Source organism: Nicotiana tomentosiformis, chromosome 2 (genome assembly GCF_000390325.3).
Source record: "Nicotiana tomentosiformis chromosome 2, ASM39032v3, whole genome shotgun sequence".
NCBI lineage: Eukaryota > Viridiplantae > Streptophyta > Magnoliopsida > Solanales > Solanaceae > Nicotiana > Nicotiana tomentosiformis.
This window is the reverse complement of record NC_090813.1, coordinates 185784255-185807328: the sequence shown is the minus strand read 5'-3', so window position 1 is coordinate 185807328 and position 23074 is coordinate 185784255. Positions and strand designations below refer to the sequence as shown.

The 23074-nt window shown below is 39.1% G+C and overlaps 1 protein-coding gene and 1 long non-coding RNA gene across 2 annotated transcripts; both read right to left on the bottom strand.

The window, feature by feature from the left end:
• Window positions 1-14468: 14468 nt before the first annotated feature.
• LOC104116543 (uncharacterized) lies at window positions 14469-22149 on the bottom strand. The gene is made up of 6 exons (XM_009627424.4): window positions 21795-22149; window positions 20273-20337; window positions 19864-20153; window positions 15324-15395; window positions 15173-15235; window positions 14469-14695 (listed from the first exon to the last, which is right to left on the bottom strand). Exons 1-6 carry the CDS (start codon window positions 21899-21901, stop codon window positions 14651-14653), a joined length of 642 nt encoding a protein of 213 aa, XP_009625719.1. The 5' UTR covers window positions 21902-22149; the 3' UTR covers window positions 14469-14650.
• On the bottom strand, window positions 15746-19857 carry LOC108948569 (uncharacterized). Its single transcript, XR_011414423.1, has 2 exons — window positions 17979-19857; window positions 15746-17605 (listed from the first exon to the last, which is right to left on the bottom strand). It is a non-coding gene; the product is annotated as an uncharacterized lncRNA (long non-coding RNA).
• Window positions 22150-23074: the final 925 nt, after the last annotated feature.

Genomic DNA, 23074 nt, shown 5'->3' with positions numbered 1-23074 from the left:
GCCTTAGCCATATCAAGCTTGATTACCACATTAGATGGCTTTCCCCTTAACCTTATGTCAGTGACAATTTCTTGAGTCAATAAGATGTTCTCAAATATACTCCTACCCTTTACAAATCCGGATTGATTAGGAGCTATTAGAGATGGCAAAAAAATCTCCAATTTGTCATGTAACACACTAGACAAAACCTTGTTAATGAAGTTGCTCAAACTAATAGGTCTTAAGTCAGAGAAGGTCTCGACTCTAGGTTTCTTGGGCAGCAACACTAGATTGGTGTGAGTGATGGATTTAGGCAATGTAGCTCCTCCATAGAAGTGTAGCACCATGTTGTGTATATCAGCACCAATAACATCCCAGCATGTTTGATAAAATAAGCCAGTGAATCCATCAGGGCCACTAGCACTCTCCCCACTAAGCTCAAAAACTGATGCCCTTACTTCTTCAATTGTTGGCAATCTGCTAAGTTCCAAATTCTGATCCATAGTGACCATTGAAGGTACATTATTGAGCAAGGGAAATTCAGAAGCATCACCTTCATTTGTGAACTATTTTTGATAGAAATCCACTGCAGTTGTAGACAATTGCTCCTGATCTTCAATCCATACCCCACTGCCACTTTTGATCCTCTTCAGTTGTAATTTCTTTCTTTTGCCATTGATATGGTTGTGAAAGAAACTTGTATTCCTATCTCCTTCAGCAAACCAATTCATCCCAGCTTTTTGCTTCCAATACTGCTCCTCAATATTCAAGTATTTCTTCAATTCAGATTGAGCCTTTTGAAGCACAATCCTATTCTCAGTTGTAGGCTCTTCTTCAAACAACATCTCCTTCACCCTAACAATGTCCTCCAAAATAGCCAATTGCTTGAAGATATCACCAAATATTTCCCTATTCCATTTTGAGAGTGATGCCTTCACCCTCTTTATATTCTGCTTGAACATCAGAAACGGATCCCCTATGAAATCAGCTTCCCAATTCTGCCTCACCACATCCATAAATGTAGCATGCTTTGTCCAAAAGTTCAAGAATCTGAAAGGCTTGACAAACTTGGTTGTCTGCACCCCACATGTCATTAGCAATGGTGCATGATCTGATCCAGTTCTGATTAGATGCTCAACTTCAATAGTTGACAACATGTTCTGAAATGGAAAATTCACAAAGATCCTATCCAATCTCTTGAATATACACTCAGCATTGGATCTCCCATTCCACCATGTGAATGGACTTCCTTTGTAGCCTTGCTCAAACAAACCACAAGAGTTTACACAAAATGCAAAATCCTCATATTCATGAGGGTGTACTGGAAGTCCCCCTATTTTCTCATCTTCATGCAATAACATATTGAAATCCCCTCCTACCAACCATGGTAATTCCATATCACTTGCTAAATAATACAAGTGATCCCACAAATCCAACCTCTCCATTGCTGAACATTTTGCATAAACAAATGTCATCATCATGTGCTGCCCCAGGTCATGGTGAAACACTCTCACAGTCACCTGTTGCTCAGTATCCTCCACTAATTCCCATTCCACCACTGCATCGAAGAACAGCCATATTTGCCCATTTCAAACCTAATTCCACTATGGACCTCCAAATAAGTTTTCGGACACGCTCCTAAGTCCAAAACCACTATACGGAGCTATTGGAATTATCATAATTCGAATCTGAGGTCGTTTACCTATAAGTCCCAATCCGGTCGACTTTTCTAACTTAAATTTTCAATTATGAGACTAAGTGTCTCATTTTACTCTGAATTTCTTGACCCGAACCAACTAATCTGATAAGTCATAAATCAACTATAAAGCATAAATTGGGAAGTAAATGGGGGAACGGGGTTATAATACTCAAAACGACCGGCCGGGTTACATTCTCCCCCTCTTAAACAAACATTCGCCCTCGAACGAGTTTAGAATCATATCTGGAGTCTCAATTCTTTGACCTCAGCTTTCGAACCTGCCGGTCTAAAATAGCCACCGGCTCCATATCATAAGTCAAATTACCGTCCAACTGCACTGTACTGAAATTCAGAATATGAGACAGATCCCCGACATACTTTCGGAGCATGGATACATGGAACACTGGATGAACACCTTATAGACTAGGTGGCAAAGCAAGTTGATAAGCCACCTCTCCAATTTTCTTGAGTATCTCAAAAGGCCCAATATATCGAGGGCTCAACTTGCCCTTCTTCCCGAACCTCAACACACCCTTCATTGGTGAAATCTTGAGCAGAACCTTCTCCCCAGCCATGTAAGCAACATCACGAACCTTCCTGTCGGCATAAATCTTCTGTCTAGACTGTGCCGTGCGAAGCCGTTCCTGAATCACTTTGACCTTCTCTAAAGCATCTTGAACCAAGTCAGTACCCAATAGCCTAGCCTCACTCGGCTCAAACCAGCCCACAAGAGACTGACACTATCTCCCATATAATGCCTCATACGGAGCCATCTGAATACTCGATTGGTAGTTGTTATTGTAAGCAAACTCCGCGAGTGGCAGAAATTTATCCCAAGAACCTCCCAAATCAATGACACAAGTACGTAGCATATCCTCCAATATCTGAATAGTGTGCTCGGACTGTCCGTCCGTCTAAGGGTGAAATATTGTACTCAACTGAACCTGTGTGCCCAATTCTCGCTGCACTATTCTCCAAAACTGTGATGTAAACTGCGTGTCCCGATCTGAAATGATGGACACCGGCACACCGTGTAGACGAACAATCTCGTTGATATAAATCTCAGCCAACCACTCCGAAGAATAATTGGTACCAACTGGAATAAAATGCGCGGACTTAGTCAACCGATCTATAACCACCCAAACCGCATCGAACTTCATCAAAGTCCGTGGAAGCCCAACTACGAAATCCATGGTAATACGCTCCCATTTCCACTTCGGAATTTCAAGCCTATGAAGTAATCCTCCTAGTCTCTGATGCTCGTACTTTACATGTTGATAATTTAAACACCGAGCTACAAATCCAACTATATCTTTCTTTATTCGCCTCCACCAATAGTGCTGCCTCAAATCCTGATACATCTTCGCGGTGCCTAGATACATAGAGTACCGCGAACTGTGAGCTTCCTGGAGAATCAGCTCACACAAACCATCTACATTAGGCACACATAGCCTACCCTGCATCCGTAATACACCGTCATCTCCAATAGTGACTTCCTTGGCATCACCGTGCTGAACCGTGTCCTTAAGGACAAGCAAATATGGATCATCATATTGGCGTTCTCTGATGCGATCATATAAAGAAGACCGAGAAACCATACAAGCTAAAACTCGATTCGGCTCGAAAACATCCAATATAACAAACTGGTTGGCCAAGGCCTGAACATCCAAGGCTAAAGGCCTCTCTATTACCGGTAAGTATGCTAAGCTGCCCAAACTCTCCGCCTTACGACTCAAGGCATAGGCCATTACATTGGCCTTTTTGGGATGATAGAGAATGGTGATATCATAATCCTTAAGCAACTTTAACCACCTCCGCTGCCGCAAATTAAGATCTTTCTGTTTGAACAGATGTTGTAGACTCCGATGATCGGTATATACCTCACACTGGACACCGTACAAGTAGTGCCGCCAAATTTTCAAGGCATGAACGATAGCTGCTAACTCAAGGTCGTGGACTGGATAATTCTTCTCATGTACCTTTAACTGCCTTGACGCATAGGCAATCACCCTACCGTCTTGTATCAGCACTGCGCCGAGACCAATACGCGACAAGTCACAATACACAGTATAAGACTCTGAACCTGTAGGCAACACCAATACTGGAGCTGTACTCAAAGCTGTTTTGAGCTTCTGAAAGCTCGCTTCACATTCATCCGACCACCTGAACGGAGCACCTTTCTGGGTCAATTTAGTCATATGCGATGCAATAGACGAGAATCCCTCCACGAAATGACGATAATAACCGGCCAAGCCGAGAAAACTCTGAATCTCAGTAACTGAAGATGGCATGGGCCAATTCTGAACTGCCTCTATTTTCTTCGGATCCACCTTAATTCATTCACTGTATACTATATGTCCCAAGAATGCCACTTAATCAAGCCAGAACTCACACTTAGATAATTTGGCATAAAGTCTCTCCTTTATCAGCCTTTGTAATACAATACCCAAGTGTTTTGCATGCTCCTACTGGCTACGTGGGTACACCAGGATATCATCAATAAATACTATGACAAATAAATCAAGATATGGCTGGAATACACTATTCATTAAATGCATAAATGCTGCTGGAGCATTGATTATCCCAAAAGACATCACAAAAAATTCATAGTGGCCATAACGAGTTCTGAATGCCGTCTTTAGAATATCCGAATCTTGAATTTTCAACTTGTGATACCCAGATCTCAAATCAATTTTGGAGAACACACTCGCTCCCTGAAGCTGATCAAATAAGTCATCAATACGCGGCAAGGGATATTTATTCTTGATTGTAACTTTGTTCAACTGCCTATAATCGATGCACATCCGCATAGTACCATCTTCTTTTTCACAAACAGAACCGGTGCACCCCAAGTTGACACACTAGGCATAATAAACCCTTTTTAAGGAGTTCCTGAAGTTGCTCTTTCAATTCTTTTAACTCAGCTGGTGCCATACGATATGGAGAAATATAAATGGGCTGGGTGTCCTACACCAAGTCAATACCGAAATCAATATCCCTGTCGGGTGGCATACCCGATAGGTCTGCAGGAAATACATCCGGAAAGTCTCGCACGACCGATACCGAATCAATAATAGGATTATCTGCATCAACATCTCTCACAAAGGCCAAATATGACAAACATACCTTTCCAACCATACGTTGGTCCTTCAAATAAGAAATTACCCTGCTAGGAACAAACTCTAGAGAACCCCTCCATTTAACCTTTGGCAACCCCGGCATCGTCAACGTCCCAGTTTTTGCGTGACAGTCCAGAATAGCATGACATGGAGACAACTAATCCATACCCCAGGATTACATCGAAATCAACCATACCGAGTAATAAGAGATCAACTCTAGTCTCCAGTTTCCCAATAGTTACCACATATGACCGATACACACGGTCCACAGTAATAATATTGCCCACCGGTGTAGATATACAAACAGGTGAAACTAAGGACTCACAGGGCATATCCATATATGAGCAAAATACGATGATACATATGAATAAGTGGAACCAGGGTCAAATAATATAGAAGCTCCCTTGTGGCACACTGAAACAATATCTGTGATCACTGCATCTGAAGCAACAATATCTGGCCTGGCAGAAAAAGCATAGAATCGGGCCTGACCGCCACCTGATCGGCCTCCCCTACTTGGGCGACCCCTAGTTGCCTGACCCCCACCCCGAGCTGGTTGGGCGGGTGGTGGAACTGATGGTGCTGGTACCGTCAGTCGAGAACTCTGCGGTGGAGCCCCACTCAATAGCTTAGGACAATCTCTCTTGAAATGACCAAATTCTCCGCACTCGAAATAACCCCTCCTCTGACGGAACTACTCCTACTGATAACCCGAGGAAATACCTGTAGAAGCCTGAGCGGACGAGGCCTGATGAGAACTCTACATTGGTAGTGCACTGAATGAAGACTGGCCTGAGTGAGCGTTGTAAGAACTGTGGCAAGCTGATGCACCACGATGAGCTAGACGACCCGTTTGAGCGTATCTGTAAGTACGTCCCCTTCCGCGGTAAAACTGACCCCCTGAAGGAACACCGTTGTAATCACCTGGACCACGAGGCATCTTAGCCTCCCTCTCTCCATGCTCTTGGCTATGAACCATCTCTATTTGCCGAGCAATGTCAACTACCTCATCAAAAGTAGCACCAGATACCCTCTCCCTAGTCATAAGTAACTGCAGCTGATATGTGAGGCCATCAATGAACCTCCTAATCCACTCCCTACCAGTGGGAACAAACCAGGCTGTGTGACGAGCCAACTCAAAAAATCTCATCTCGTACTGCATCACAGACATGCCATCCTGACGTAACTGCTCAAACGGTCTGTGAGACTACGGCACGAACTTCTCCAAAAAAAGAACGGAGAATTCCTGCCATGTAAGTGGTACTGCACCAACTGGCTTGCGCCTCTCATAAGCCTCCCACCATCTGAAGGCAGCCCCAAAAAACTGAAAAGTAGTGAACGAGACTCCACTGGTCTCCAGAATACTCGTTGTCCAAAGCATCCGTTGACACCTATCCAGAAAACCCTGAGCATCCTCTGACTCGGTACTGCTTAATGGTGGAGGTTGAAGCCTCTCAAATCTCTCAAATCTCTCAAGTCTCCTCTGCTCATCATCTGCCATAACAGAAACTATCGGGGCCTGAGCAGCTGCAGCTGGCTGGGCTGGTAGTGCCCCCGGTATCTGAAGTCCCTGTACTACCTGGTCTGGAGTACGGGCAACTGGGGTATGAGTACCTCCCCCGGCCTGAGAAGTGGAAGGTGCGGCCTGAGCCGAAACCACCTGAGAAAGACCAGTACAAACTGTCAATATATGGGCCAGAGCTTCCTGAAGGCCTGGAATCACAATAAGTGTAGCTGGTGCCTGAGCTGGTCCCGTGCGACTCAACTGTATCCGGAATCTGCTCCTGAGTTAGAGCAACCGGTGGTACTACAGGTGCTGCTCCAACAGCTGCATGAGCTATACCTCGACCTCTACCTCGGCCCTGGCCTCTACCACGGCCCCGGCCTCTCGCGGCCCTAACTGGTAGCACTGGTGGCTGACCATCCTATCCGGTAGTATGTGTCCTCACCATCTGTGAGAGAATAGAATAACATAAATTTAGTTTCCGGAACCAACAAATCCGCACGACAGAATACAAGAAAGTAAAGTTTTCCTAAGGGTTCTGCAGCCTCTCGAAGATAAGTACAGACGTCTCTGTACCGATCTGCAAGACTCTACTCAACCTGCTCATGACTCGTGAGACCTATGCAACCTAGGCTCTGATACCAACTTGTCACGACCCAAAATCTTAACCTGTCGTGATGGTGCCTATCTCAGTACTAGGCAAGCCGACAACATCAATAACCCCCGATTTTCTTTAAGTTTGAAAACATAATGTTTAATACAATACCAAAAATCTAGCAAATTTCTATACAACACTCCCAAAACCCTATATCACTGAGTACATGAACATCTAATATGAATACAAGTCTGGAAAATACGGTCCATAACAGTCTGAGACCAAATACTATAAATAAGGAGATAGGGAAGGAGAGGCAAGGTCTGCGAAACACGGCAGCTACCTCTGAATCTCTGAAAATCAACTGTGTGAAAGAATCAACACCCGCTATGTCCGGGAATACCTGGATCTGCACACGAAGTGCATGGTGTAGTATGAGTACAACCAACTCAACAAGTAACAATAATAAATAAGGAACTGAAGATAGTGACGAGCTACACAATTATAGTTCACTTGCAGTAATTCCAGTAAGAATAGACATGCTTTCAAATCCAGCAGTTTAAGTCAAATCAATTTTATACAGTTCAAGCTCATGTAATTCGGATATAAAATCATTCAGAAAATTTTACAACAATGACAGATAACAACTAAGTGCAACAACAAATGAAAAGTAAGTACAGCCTCTCAAGGCAACAGTCACTCAACTCGTCACAACTGCTCTACCACTCGGCTCTCAGCCCTCAGCACTCACACTCAATAGGTACCCGCGCTCATTGGGGATGTACAGACTCCGGAGGGGCTCCTACAGCCCAAGCGCTATAATCCGCACGGACTACTCACGTGCTATAGTATCAATATCTGGATCCGCACGGACAACTCACGTGCTATAGTATAATATCTGGATCCGCACGGACAACTCACATGCTGCACGGACAACTCACGTGCTATAGTATAATATCTCACAATTAGGCCCTCGGCCTCGCTCAGTCATAAATCTCTCCAATCTCTCGGGCTCTCAACAATCATGAAATCAGCCCAAACAACAATGATATGATGCATCATTAATGAACAATAGAGACTGGGATAAAATAAATAAGTAAACGGTGACTGAGTACAAAATAACAATTAAGCAGATAGTTCAACATGTACACGACCTCTGTGGGTCCCAACAGTACCAACTTATAGCCTAAACATGGTTTCTAACATGACTTACAGTCAAATTTCCACAACACATAGAGAGCACATAGATAACAACAAGTTATTCAACTTTACAGTTTCTACGGGAAGGACCAAGTCACAATCCCATCGGTGCACGGCTGCACGCCCACACGCCTGTCACCTAGCATGTGCGTCACCTCCAAAATAATCACATGACACAAAATCTGGGGTTTCATACCCTCAAGAACAGATTTATAATTGTTACTTACCTCAAACCGTGAAATTCTTTATTCTGCAATGTCTTTTCCTCGTGAATTGGCCTCCAAATGCCTCGAATCTAGCCACAAATAATTCGATTCAGTCAATAAAATTTATTGGAATTAATTCCATAAGAAAATACTAATTTTTCATAAAAATTCAAAAATTAGCTAAAAATCGCATGTGGGGCCCACGTCTCGGAACCCAACAAAAGTTACAAAATTTGAACGCCCATTCAACCACAAGTCCAACCATATAAATTTTACTCAAATCCGACGTCAACTCGACCCTCAAATCTCCAATTTAAACCAAGAGGGTTTTCACAATTTTCCAACTTAATTTACCGATTAAATGTTAAAAACAATCATGGATTCGGGTAATTTAACCAATATTGAGTTAAGAACACTTACCCCGTTGTTTTCTCTAAAAATCTCCCAAATATTGCCTCATCCCGAGCTCCAATCCGTCAAAAATGGAAAATGGGACGAAGTTTCATTTTTAGAACTTAAACTCTTTGCCCAGTCGTTTGCTCTACGCGATCGCGAACATTCCCACGCGATCGCGAAGAACAGTTTTCCACAGCCCAGATTTAACCCTACGCGATCGCGGACTTTCCCACGCAATCGCGGACTCGTCCACGCGATCGCAAAGCACAAAACGCGTGACTTCTACCTCAGCTCCACTTACTCTACGTGAACGCTACCTTCTTCACGCGTTCGCGAGTCACAAAATCTCAAAGCTACGCGATCGCGGATATCCCCCACACGATCGCGAAGCACAAAACCTCTCCTGACCAACTAAGCCTACACTATCGTAGACGCATTCACACGATCGCGTATAAGGAAATACAATTCCAGCAGTTGTTTAAGTCCAAATGTTTATCCGTTAACCATTCGAAACTCACCCGAGCCCCTCGGGACCTTAACCAAATATACTAACAAGTCCTGAAACATCATACGAACCTAGTCAAGTCCTCAAATCACCTCAAACAACACTAAAACCATGAATTACACCCAAATTCAAGCCTAATGAACTTTGAAATTTCTAATTTCTACAAACGACTCCGAAACCTATCAAATCATGTCCGCATGACCTCAAATTTTGCACACAAGTTATAAATGACATAACAGACATATTCAAATTTTCAGAATCGGATTTCGACCCCGATATCAAAAAGTCAACCCCCGGTCAAACTTCTCAAAAATTGACTTTTGCCATTTCAAACCTAATTCCACTACGGACCTCCAAATAATTTTTCGGACACACTCCTATGTCCAAAATCACCATACGAAGTTATTGAAATTATCAGAATTCGAATCCGAGGTCGTTTACCCATAAGTCCCTATCTGGTCGACTTTTCTAACTTAAATTTTTAATTATGAGACTAAGTGTCTCATTTTACTTCGAATTCCTTCCGGACCCGAACTAACTAATCCGGTAAGTCATAAATCAATTATAAAGCATAAATTGGACAGTAATTGGGAGAACGAGGTTATAATACTCAAAATGACCGGTCTGGTCGTTACACTAAGTTGCATTCCGAAAGCATTGCACACGGATAATCAATGTCATCATTCTTCTCCACTATGTTGGCTTGTCCCTTTTTCTTGTCCTTTTTCGGGAGACGACTGTCAGGGGCTTTGTGACCATCTTTTTCATAATTATAGCAGTTGCCCTTGAATTTTTTCTTGTTTTGCTCCTTAGTCTGTCCAGAAGGCCTTTCCTTTACTTACTTTTTGGAGCAACCTCTTCAACGATATTCGCTCTCATAATCGTTGAATTTCCACACGACTTTTTCTCGACTATTTTGTTATCTTCCTCAATCTTGAGATGAATCACAAGATCTTCCAACTTCATTTCTTTGCGCTTGTACTTTAGATAATTTTTGAAATCTCTCCACGAAAGAGGCAACTTTTCAATCATTGCAGTCACTTGAAATGCTTCATTCACCACCATGCCTTTAGCAATAAGGTCGTGAAAAATAAGTTGAAGCTCTTGAACTTGGGTTCCAACTATTTTGCTATCTATCATTTTATAGTCATGAAACTTGGTAACCACAAACTTTTTCAAGCACGCATCTTCAGTCTTGTAGACATTTTTTTGAAGTATTTATAGCATTGTAGACATTGTATAAATCATCCTCCAAACCACTTAGGATGTAGCCTTTGCAAAGAAAATATGCATGTTTCCATGCCTCAACAATCATAAACTTCTCATTGTCTAGCATGTCTGCGGCAGGCACTGGAGGGTCTTCACTGGTGAATTTCTGCATACCAAGCGTGGTAAGCCAAAAGAACACCCTTTGTTGCCATCCTTTGAAGTTTGATCCAGAAAAGTTCTCCGATTTTTTGGCCGATGGAATTGCAGTTCAGCTTGACGAGGATATCGTAGTTGCCGCAACAGTCGGAGAAGGATTTCTATTTTCAATTGCCATTTTCTCACTGTCAACAACAAAACAGTTCAATTAATGACAGCAAATAAAATAATATTATAATTAATAATAAACAGTACGTTTAATAAATAAAAACCGAAGTTTTGTATATACTGTTTCACAAGAAAACGATGAAGTTTTTATGTTCTTCAAATCGATTCTGAATTTTAATACTCCGATGAAATTTTTATTTCTTCAAATCAGGAATAGAAAAATTCAGAAAGAGTAGAAAATCACAAAGGTTTTAATCTCCAAAAACAGAATACATATAGGATAAAAAATTAATTTCCTTAAGATTGCTAGTAATCTGTATTACTATAAAATATTATGAAACAATGAATTTCCTGTAACAAAACAGAGACAGGAAAAAATAATAGTAAAGTAAAATATAAATTATCAGAAACAGAATCTGAAAATATATTTCGGAATAAAATCGAGCTCACTGAATGCACAGTGTGTCCTTAAGAAAATTATTCCCCTTAAATACGCGAGGTACCAAAAACGCTTGTGAACAGTAAAACACTTAATGGCAGTAAATCACACTGGAATTTAATTGTGCAGAAGAAGGAGAAGAAGTTCAAAAAATTTCGTAAGGAAAAACTCTGGGATCAAGGCATATTTATAGCCATTTTCTGGCACCTTTCAGAAACAGTCATGGTTGTTGGAACGGGTGGGAACGTTCAAAATATTTCGGAAAAAGAATTTAAAATAATCGGGGAAAGAAACGGACCGGGTCGCGCCGCGCGCGGGTCCTGGGTTATTTCGGGTTGACTTTTCGATAATTAATTAAATAATTGAAAGAAAATTTGTCCAAAAAGTTTAATCAATCAATCTTTGACCAAATCCAAATCCGAAGCCGAGCGAGCGGCGACGACGCCGCGAGGCTTCCCTTCTTTCCAACTCATTTAACACCAAGGAAAATGATTTCTCAATATAAGCACATTCCATTTTCTTTCCACCACCAATGAGGAACAATTACTCTTTGCAAAGCATAAGAGAGCTCATTTTCCCTTCACATTTCTTCCCTCCATTTCCCATTCACCAAACTTAAATCCCAATAGATTTACCTTTGGGTTGAGTTTTTCTAGTCTCCTTTTTAATTATTTTTCAATCTTTTTTTTTCTATTACATTGGGATGGAAACAAAAAGGGTAATAACATACGAATTGAACTTACACTTCTATTTGTGGAGTTTTTTAAAAAAAAATATTAAGTTATATGTAATGCTAGTTGATAGAAATTTTATAATATTAATATAATTTAATTAGTCATTATAGGTTATAACTTTATGTTTACATTAACATATTATATTTGTGATAATGAATTGTTAATTGTTATATGTCTATTTATCGTGATGACTTACAAAATCTATAAACAATGTGTACAAAACTTAAACTCTTTTTTTTTCTTAAAATTTATAGATTATAGTGTTTAAGACTGCTTGCAAAAAGAAATTTTTTGTAAGAAATCGTAATATCTGGATGACAAAATTATCAATATTTGCTTTTGACTAAAATATCATTAGACCCTAATCTCCCATGATTTTTAATCTTAGAAATTGACAGCCAAACAAAAATGCTTAGGCACTTGAAAAACAATGTTTTTTGAGTTTTTAGCCAAAATTGTCCTTTATGTTTGGGGGTAAGTCTAACTTTGTCCTTTATCTATTGCCCTAAGCACTTATTGTCCTTTAAGTTTGCTAAACATGAGCAGGTTTAGTCCACTTAACAAAAGACCCAAACTGGTGGGTAAAAAAACTTTCAGTACTCAAATTTTGCAGAACCGATGTAGTGAACCTAAACCTGTTTAACGGGTCGGGTTGACCCGGTTCCGGACCGGCCCGATGGAAGGTGGCCGGGTAGGGCTGGGTTTGGGGGGTTGGTCCGTATATATTTTTTTACCGGTTAACCGGATCGGTCAAACCCGGTCAATGAAAGTTACTTTTGAACCGGTTAAACGGACCGGCCCGACCCGGTTCAACGACTATTTTTTTAATTTTTTTTTAAATTATCACACTTGTTTTTACAATCTTAAAGGTGATAAATGGGTGGGTCGGGCCGGGCCCTTAAGCCCGAAACCGTTCCAGTTCAATTTTTCATTGGATGGGCCCGGATTAGTTAAGCCCGATTTTAAAAACTAGGCAACCGGCCAGGATTGGTGACCGACCGATCACTATTTTTCTCAACCGGGTCGGTCCGGTTAACCGGTTCAACAATAATTTTTATTGACCTGGTTTGACCGGTAAAAATATATATACAGACTAACCCCCCAAACCCAGCCCTACCTGGCCCCCTTCCACCAGTCCGGGCCGGTCCGATTTACTACCGGTCTAGGCCGGTCCGATTTACTACCGGTCTAGGCCAGTCCGGAACCGAGTCAACCCGACCCGTTAAACAGGTTTAGGTTCACTACATCGGTTCTGCAAAAATTGAGTACTGAAAGTTTTTTAACCCACGAGTTTGGGTATTTTGTTAAGTGGACTAAACATGCTCAAGTTTAGCAAACTTAAAGGACAATAAGTGCTCAGGACAATATATAAAGGACAAAGTTAGACTTACCCCAAACACAAGCGACAATTTTGGCTAAAAACTCATGTTTTTTTTTAGCTGCATCTTTTGAGTGAGTGAGAAAATATTCTCAAACAAAATATAGAGTGAAATGAAATTCTCATCATCGATATTTTCTAAAAACTCAAAATATGCCAACGGCTAAAAATATCAAGGCATTATTATTACCGCTTTAAGGAATTTTTGCGTTTTTCTCTGGAGTAGAAAAAGGACGAAATACCACGTATTTTCTTTTTAAAAAAATATTTGCACGATACATTTCCACAAGAACTAGATGTTTGTGTGGTGTTCATTAGAACAAAATACAATCCTCTAAAATAATAAAATTAGTTACCAGATACAACTCTATATGTTAGTGGAATATAATTCTTAACCAACAATAGTTATGGTAGAATGAGTACTCCATCATTAATCAAAAGTCTCAGTTCGAATCCTAGGTATAAAATTATCTTTGTTAGAGAATGCTTTAACTCCAATATACTTTCATATGCGAATTCGGATTTGATCGGACCCCATGCGGGTATCGGACACCGATGGAAAACCAAAAAGACATAATTCTTAAATACTTTAAATAATAGAAACACTTAGTGGGCGTTTGGACATAAGAATTGTAAAATATCAAAAAAATGAATTTTTTTTTTCAAGTAAAAATGGTATTTGAAAATTAGAGATGTGTTGGGACATGAATATAATTTTGGGTTATTTTTAAAGTTTTGTGAGTGATCTGAGTGAATTTTGAAAAATAACTTTTTAAAGTTTTTCAAATTTTCAAAAAATTTTAAAATTCATCTTTAAGTGAAAATTGAAAATTTTATGGCCAAACATTGATTTCGAAAAAAAGTGAATTTTTTTCCAAAAAAAGAAAATATTCTTATGTCCAAACAGGCTCTTAAAATTCAGCCCAAAAGAGTTTTCTGACTAATTCCAAAGGTCAAGGATGACAACAAGGACAATGCTTCATTGCACACTCCAGTCAGCAAGTCAAAATGCAACATAGTTTAGAATTGACATTTGTTGTCTATTCCCAATTTATTATCAGGATAAGTAGGCAAGTGACAATGGAAAACAATTTAAGAGTATTAAATAGTTTTTTTTTGGGGGGGGGGGTGGGGGGGGGGGAGGTTTAAAGAAACAAAATTTGGCATCTTTGACACCCGAATTACATGCTAGGCAAATTAATTAAATACCATTAAGGTCGAGCTCATGAATCGATATTCAGATTAGTTACAGTTAGTGAGCAGAGTTAACCACATTGAGTGATAAAACCCCAAAAAGGAAATGGAAAAAAATCTAAGAGACTTGTACAAAGCTAGCTAGCAGAGGAAGATGTAACCTAAATTCTCAAACTTTAGATTCCAATGCTAAAAGTATCTTCTTCCTTGGACCCTGAAAACAACAATGGGCATTCACTATAATTGGCACTTAATACAGGACTAATTATCACTCTAATCCACATTGTTCGGTGTGACTCAGATATAGCAAATCCAAGCTTTGATTACCTGCCGTAGAATTATTATCTAGCCCAAGCCTTGAAACAGTAATCTCCCCGAATCAATGTGATTTCATGACCACCATATTAAAAAGTCTTCTCTGAAATCTATCATCCTACTAATTCAGACATTTGCGCTACTTATTGAGAAATCTATCATCCTACTAATAACAGTTCCTCCTTCTGCTGACGACAAAGATCAACATCTTATTTTTTTTGGGTTTTTTTTTTTTGAGAAAAGAAAAAAAAAATGAAAAAATCTTATCCTTTTTGTTGTGATGCCTTTTCTATTGGGCAGAAAAAAAGAAGATAAAAACCTGAAGGGTCAGACTCCAGATCAATTCTTATGAAGCACGTAACAACAAGATACATACCATTGGTATTCCCATAGCTTTAAGATCTTCATCTGTCATGTGTAAAAGAGCAGCCATATCAACCTGCAAGAATAATAGTAAGGTCATAGGTGATATTCTGCAGCTCTTATAAGTAAACTGAAAATGACAATAGGAGCGGAAAACTACATACTTCTTCAGCTTGAAATGTAACTGCATACTTCTCAAGACCCAATGATAGTAGAAAACTATCTACTGATTCAACCTGCAACAGAAAAAAATATATGTAACAAAGCAACCTCATATCAGAAATTTCTGAGGGCCATAAGCAAATTTTGACTCTATGACATTGCTGATAACATAGAGGGAAAGAACCAAACAAAACAAGATAAGCAGTAAGAATAGCAAGAGCCACAGTATTACTATTTATACAAAAACTATTAAACATGATGCAGACGATTGTAATTGCACATCATCTGATTGAGGAAGCTCACGCTAAACGGCCACAAAACATGTGCAAATGTGCAGCACAACATAGTTGAATGAAAATACTGGAAAGGAAACATAGGCTGCATCCCTCTCCTTAAGGTGAACAATGAAATGGACATAAGACTAGATTAAACACAGATCTCTATATAATGTCTTAGAAATCACAGCAAGAATTGAGGGACAAACCACAGTAAAGTTGAACACTAACATCCATACAAGACACTATTGCAGGTTTGTCTTCCAGTATGAGTCAACATGGACTCAGATGAAGTTTCTAGGTGCAAGAGTGGACGGTGTAAAACTTGCCTAGACCTTTCCTCTTTTCTTTTTTTGCCTAGACCTTTTCTTTGCGAAAAGTGAAAGTAAGGCCTCATTTGTTTGCACTTAATAGAGGTCTGAATCTTAATCATTCAGATCTCAGACATTAAGTGCGTTTGTTTTTAAAATTTGAATCTTAATTGTTCAGATCTTAATCGTTACGTGTGTTTGTTTTTTTTACTTCACAACCACTTAATGGGTCTGAATAGATCTGTATCATTAAGATCTATAACAGACACGTAATTTCATTAAGATGCTATCATTCATATTCATTATTAGCTGTCGTCATCGCCTACCATTATCAACTAGCACCATGCCACCCATCACCAAAATCATCCTCAATCATAGCAGACACCATTGTCGACTATCACCACCCACCATCCCCACCACTCCCACCACTATCATTCTCAACGACAACCAATACCCATCCACCTCAACTACCACAACTAACCAACCCATCACCATCAACAACCATAGCTGGCATTGCCCACCATTATAAACTACCACCACCCACCACCATCTTCCTCAATCACAACTACCACCACCACCACCCGCCATTATTAACTATCACCACCCACCACCACCATCCTCAATTATAATAGCTACCACTACCAATCACCACTAGCTACTACCCCAAAACTACCACCATCAACTAAATCTACCACCAACCACCGCTTTTAGTCGGCATTCACAAGCACTAACGTTAGCCATCACCGCCAGCAACTATCATATTTTAAAAAGCTATATATTTTAGTGATGGAATATTAGATTAATTAGTATTTTATTTGAATTTTATGTTTATTAATTTTCAAATAAACGTAAATTTTATACATTCAGATGTTAAAAAATCAAACAATCTTAATCATTTAGTATTCACATCTTAATACACATCTTAACATTCATATGTGTATTCAAATTCAAATGTCTTAATCTTAATACACATCTTGATATTCAGACGTGTATTCAGATTCAGACGTCTTAATCTTAAAAAAAAACAAATGAGGCCTAAGACTTGCCTAGACCTTGAAATTCAGATCTGATCAAGGATAATCTTTCCACACAAGTGAAATATATGGTCTTTTGCTTCTCTTATATTCCAAATATATAAGTTCCATAAGGTAATAGATCAGTCCAGATTGACCTTAGCATATAATCTATTAGTGTCTTTTCCCCGTAAAAACTATATCCTTGTTAAGCTCTCTTTTCTTTTCCAGAAAATGAATTCTCACAGAAGTCCCAGAGGAAGGTAGTGAAAATAAGTGGATTAGACCTCGCTAATGAAAATCCCCAATACTACACATATTTTCAGCTCAATTTCACATAGTGTTCCTTTTTTTGTTGGCAAAAGTGGAGCATTTGATGTCTTCTGTCTGACTTGAGGGTCTGTAACCTGTTTGATAACAATGGAATGCATAAGCTGATTGATTCAGCACCTCTTTGCCTGAAATCAATCCAATACCTCAAGTTTCGGACGTACACTCTTCATCAATACCAACCACAGAAACCAGTAAATAAAAATGCGCATAGTGGCTGAATCCTAGAGAAGCAAAAATCTAGCATCCAGCCTGCCATCAACCTTATCTAGTCACTGGAAACTTCCCCTCATACATAAGCATGACCTTTTTTTCATCCTTCACTAAAGCCTCCTTGAGCTCCATACACCTATTACTCTTAGGGGCCGTTTATTATAGGGTATATTAGTAATGCTGGGACTGTTTGGGTTTGGTGTATTAAAAGCATAATATATATATATATATATATATAAATTGTTTGTTTACAAAAATACCCTCCACATTCTTTGGAAAGGATTTGGAAAAGGTTTTGAAAGAGCAGTTTTGTCTTTATACATGCTTATCCATGTATTAAAAACCATGATATTATTAATGCCATGGTTTGCTATGTTTAAGAAGAGTATTGAATAGGGTGTATAACTAATACAGGTATTAGTTACACATAGGTTGAGAAACACTACCAAATAAGGGATTAATAATACCAAAGCTAATATATATATTATTTTCCCAAATACATCCTACCAAACGACCCCTTATAATGTTATGCTAATTCTAGCTTCTCAGCGTTAGTAGTGTAGTAAAAGTGAAAAAGGTTGCCTACCCTTTTTAATATGGTAAACCTTACCCCCTCCCCCCCCCCAAAAAAAAAAAAGCAAGGAGCAAACAATGGCCCTTTCCCACTTTGCTTTTCGTGGTGACTCGAACCCCCAATCTCATGGTTGGAGCCTTGGACGTGGAAGGTTTTCCACAAGACTATCCTCTCTACTCAATAATAAAATTAAATAAATAAATAACACAAAAAGCTTGTGCACTTCTCATTCACCGCCTATCTCTAACTTAGATCTCGAAGAGGGATGTGCCCCTCCTTGGGGACAACACATTAGTACTAGAAAGTGCTTAAATAGGTGGATAATCATCTTCCTGGGGGTAAAGACACTCCATTTAAATGATCTTACCTTGCTAAATGTTGACCAATTAGATTTATTTATATTTTCAATTACTCTTATGGCTTCCATTTATTTAACTAGTGGATCGGAACAACTCACTTACGGGAAGTGAAAAGTTGGCACAAATGGGGAGGAGACGAATTAGCTGTTTGCGTCCTTGGAAAGTACGTAGAATTACAGGTACTTTCATTAGTACTAGAAAGTGCTTAAATAGGTGGATAATCATCTTCCGAGGGGTAAAGACACTCCATTTAAATGATCTTACCTTGCTAAATGTTGACCAATTAGATTTATTTATATTTTCAATTACTCTTATGGCTTCCATTTATTTAACTAGTGGATCGGAACAACTCACTTACAAGAAGTGAAAAGTTGGCACAAATGGGAGGAGACGAATTAGCTGTTTGCGTCCTTGGAAAGTACGTAGAATTACCGGTACTGGTGCAATGACAGGTTTAAGATGGGTCATGAACTTTAGTAGATACCAAAATCAATGGTATGATTTAATAAGTTGTACCTACAATTGACCGAGTTACTCCGTCCACATTGAAGAGTTCAGGTAGTATAAACAATTCCTACCTACAACACATACACAAAAAAATAAAATAAGCATGCCCAGAAAGCACCTGTACTAAACTAGGCACAAACAATAAAGTAATTTCTATACATGTGGTTTGGGCCCAGGCAAGAATGTATTGCAAATAGGGTCCTAGAAAATGAAGTCTTCACAGTGTAATGTTGAGTCAATACCCAGTCACTCAGCTATATTAAAGAGTCCATGAAGCATATACCATTTACCCACAGCATACACATACAGAACAGAATAAAATAAGTATGCCCAGAAAGCACCTGTATCTAACTGGGAATAAACGATAAAGCAATTTGTTGCTCAAGCAAGAAGCTATTGCATATTGGGTCTCAGAAATGAAGTCTTCAAATCTTCCGGTGGATTCAACTATGGAAATGAACAATTAAAACAGCTATCTTTGTATGAACAATACAAATAAATTTGAGGACTACTAGATATACGCAAACTTAGCAGCTTTTAATTATACTGGTCATCTGATTACATGTCACAGCATTCTAATACTGGACCTGCAGACTGCAATAAGCATAATACTTTCCGAACTTTCACGCAATAGCTTCGTAGAAACACGATCCAACAACCAACAGCAGCAAATTAAATATTTAATGCTTAAAGAGCAGAAGACTAAGGAATACGGTGTCATGTAAACAAGCTATCTTTGTCTAAGACCTCCCCTTACCCTTCTCCGCTGGTGGTTTTCTTAAAGGCATATTTTGTCTTAGTGACGATACTAACGTTCCATGAAGCAATAACAAAAAATTTGTAAATACATTCTCAGACTCGTGCTTTTTCCCCTGATTGTGAATTTTATAAAGGGCTGCACAATTTCTAGCAGCAAGATCTCATTTGTAAAAGTAATCTGAGTAAGTGAGATATTCTTGCCTTCTGCTGGGACTTCTTCTTAGAAACTTTGCTGGCAATGTTTTTCGTCTCCGAGGCAGGAGCTTCAGCTACGACACTTCTCTTGGAAGGTTTGCTGACTTCAGGAATTGTCTTTAGCTTTTTGGGGGGGACACCAATTTGCATTGTTTGCGAGTATACAGTACCAGAGAGCTTTTCCCGCAGATCCCTCGTGCCTCCAGATAAAGAGCTCTTTATTATTTGAGTAGCTTGTTGAATACTTCTTCTACGTTGAAGTTTGAGACGAAGATCCTTTGTACCAATTCTCTGATCTATACAAACGCACAACAAAAAACAAATCAACCTTTTATTGCAGAACTCAAGAAGTATACTGCCCATTCATTTATGAAAAAATGCTATATGAATAATGTGGTTCTCAAACACCCCATACTTGATCCTTGAAGTTCACCAGGCTCATAAAGGTCATGCACCCATTTGTCATAGTCTTCTCTATGCCTGAAAAAACAAACTACAGCTATTAACAAAAAGATTGATAAGATTCTTCTTTCTTTTTAGGGAAAGGCTTTGACCTGTGAAGATAAATATGATTCATCTTATAAACATACTCATTACAAATAATGGTCAGATAACAACAATATGCCATTTTTGACAGCTTGATTTATAGTATTCATGTCGCTCCCCTTATCATTACATTTCATAAAATCTTTAATGCTATTGACCAAGCATCAAATCCATCTACATGTACCCAATCCCCCCCAATAAAAAATTAGTTTCCAATTCTAGGACACAATAAGCAAGCAATAAGGTGAAAACCAAACAAGCAACAATGAAGCGTACCATAAAAACAAATTCAACCATTACAAGAATCTTCCATGCCTTTATCTGTCCAGAGCTGGCACTCTTTTAAGGGAAATAAACAAGATGACCAGCTAAAATTGAGCTAGATACACAAATCTTATTAAATTAATTCCATCCATTACTTGCTAAAGGTCAGAAAGTCCAAATTAGAATCGCGATAACCAGTGAGCTAGTGTAAGTTTGAATGCTAGCTACACGCATCTTCTGTATACTGCAAAAGAAGAAGAGAACAATCTTTCAGTAAGCAGCTATTGTACAATGGTACAGTTACTCCTTAATGAAATGTTGACCTGTAGGTCATATGGTTTCAAAGCGTGGAATAACGTCTTCGCAGAAATGCAAAGGGAGGAGGTTGCTTACGGTATACACCCACTCTACCCTTTCCTTCACTAACCAGGTAGCACTTCGAGCAGGGGCGGACCTAGAGACCAAGGTATGGGTTCGGCGGAACCCAGTAACTTTGGTCGAAACTCTGTATTGGTTTTAAGAAATCCATTTAATTTGTATAAATTATAAATGACCCTAGTGACTTAAAAGTGCAAGAATTCTGAACCCATAAGCTTCAAATTCTGGCTCTGCCTCTCATTTCGAGCACATGATAAGCAATTTTTAGGACCGAAGCAAAAAGCTGATTGAAGCTAACAAACAATATATCTAACCAAATTGCAGGGATGCACCTTCAGCCGCCACTTAAACCACATATATAATAGAAGATTTTTTCTTAAAAATATACTAAGTATCTATACCAAGTCTATACCTACTGCAACAAAGTAATAGTTGGTGCAGTGGTACTGGTGCCCTCGACTCGAATCTTTTCCATTTTATGTGGCACACTTTCTTTTTAAGTAAAGAAGGGCACTTTTCTATATCTTGAAACTATTTAACTTTATAATTCTCATTTTACCTTATTTTTAGGCACTACCGTCTGTTTCAGACCACAATTCAAAAGTCTATCTTTCTTTCAAACACAGTTACATAAAATGGAACACAAGGTGTAGAACAATATATATATATGTTTGCACCGACATCCACAAAGTATAATATGTGCAGATGCTCCGCATTCATTGTGTGTGCGTGTGAGAGAGAGGGAGGACCTCTTGCCGGAAATTAGTCTCCGGCGAGCAGAATCATCAGCAGCATTGCGCTTCAGCCTTTCTTTTATAGACGTCCGACTTAGTGCCTCTTCCCGATCAGCGTACATGATCACGCTTCCAGCGTTGATCACCAAACCCAAATCAAAGCTCGGAACCCTAACCCTAACCCTAATTCTGTGGATGTACGTATTTACACAAACACAAACTAGCAGGAACTGAAAATTGTAAGGTGCAGAAAAGGTTGTTTTTGGCAGCTAAAAAATTTTCCCTTTTATTTCTGAAGGGAAGAGGGAAAATCGAAATAAGAATGTGCCGTCAAATTTCCTGGGAATCGGGTTCGGGTTGAGGTTTGGGTAAGCATTTAATCGGGTAACACAATAAGAGGCCCTTTGGTTTGGTTACAAAAGATATAATAAGGAGGAATTTTCGTAAATCACTATTGTTCGGTGATTATTAACTTCTTATAGTTATCATATACATAATTATTTTCTATAGTTACTATTCAGTTGTTATGATACTGTATTCACATGTATTCGCGCTGCTGTATTCATGAATACAGCACCAAAAAGCGCCTAAATCAGGGCAGTTCAGCTTTACGTGTATGTATTCATATGTATTCGCGCCATATATTCATGAATACAACAGTAAAAAGGTCTAAAATCAGGGCAGTCCAGCTGTACGCGCATGTATTCACATGTATTTGCGATGTTGTATTCATGAATACATCAGTAAAAAACGCCTAAAATCAGGGCAGTCCAGCTGTATGCGCATGTATTCATGAATACAGCAGCAAAAAGCGCTTAAAATCAGGGTAGTCTCGTTGTACGCGCATGTATTTATATGTATTCGCGCTGCTGTATTCATGAATACAGTTGTACGCGCATATATTCACATGTATTCGCGCCACGTATTCATAAATACAGTAACGACAATCCATTAAAAATAGGTATGTCCAGCTGTCTAAGAGAGAGAGGAAATATAAATATCGTATTTCATGCCTCAATGGTAGTATATACCATAAAATACTTATTTTGTTATAAAATATAAAAGGTAGCTATAGAAAATAATATTTTAAAATAATTTTAGTTTATAATAAATATGGTGTATACCTTTGCTATATGAGGTAAAATTTCCGATAATAATCTCCACACTAGCTAGGAGCCTATTTGGCCAAGTTTTTTGGAGGTCAAAAGTACTTTTTTGCTCAAAAAAAAGTACTTCTTGAAAATTTTGAGATGTTTGGCCAAGATGAAAAAGTATTTTTCAGCAGTAGCAGAAGC

What these genes read in the sequence shown, in the direction of transcription:
- LOC104116543 (XM_009627424.4), bottom strand. Translation starts at nt 21,901, where the DNA reads ATGTACGCTGATCGGGAAGAGGCACTAAGTCGGACGTCTATAAAAGAA. An exon ending in AGACTAATTTCCGGCAAGAG is followed by an intron (nt 20,338 to 21,794) that starts GTCCTCCCTCTC and finishes TTGTTTTTTCAG; the next exon opens with GCATAGAGAAGACTATGACA. An exon ending in TTACATTTCAAGCTGAAGAA is followed by an intron (nt 15,236 to 15,323) that starts GTATGTAGTTTT and finishes TTATTCTTGCAG; the next exon opens with GTTGATATGGCTGCTCTTTT.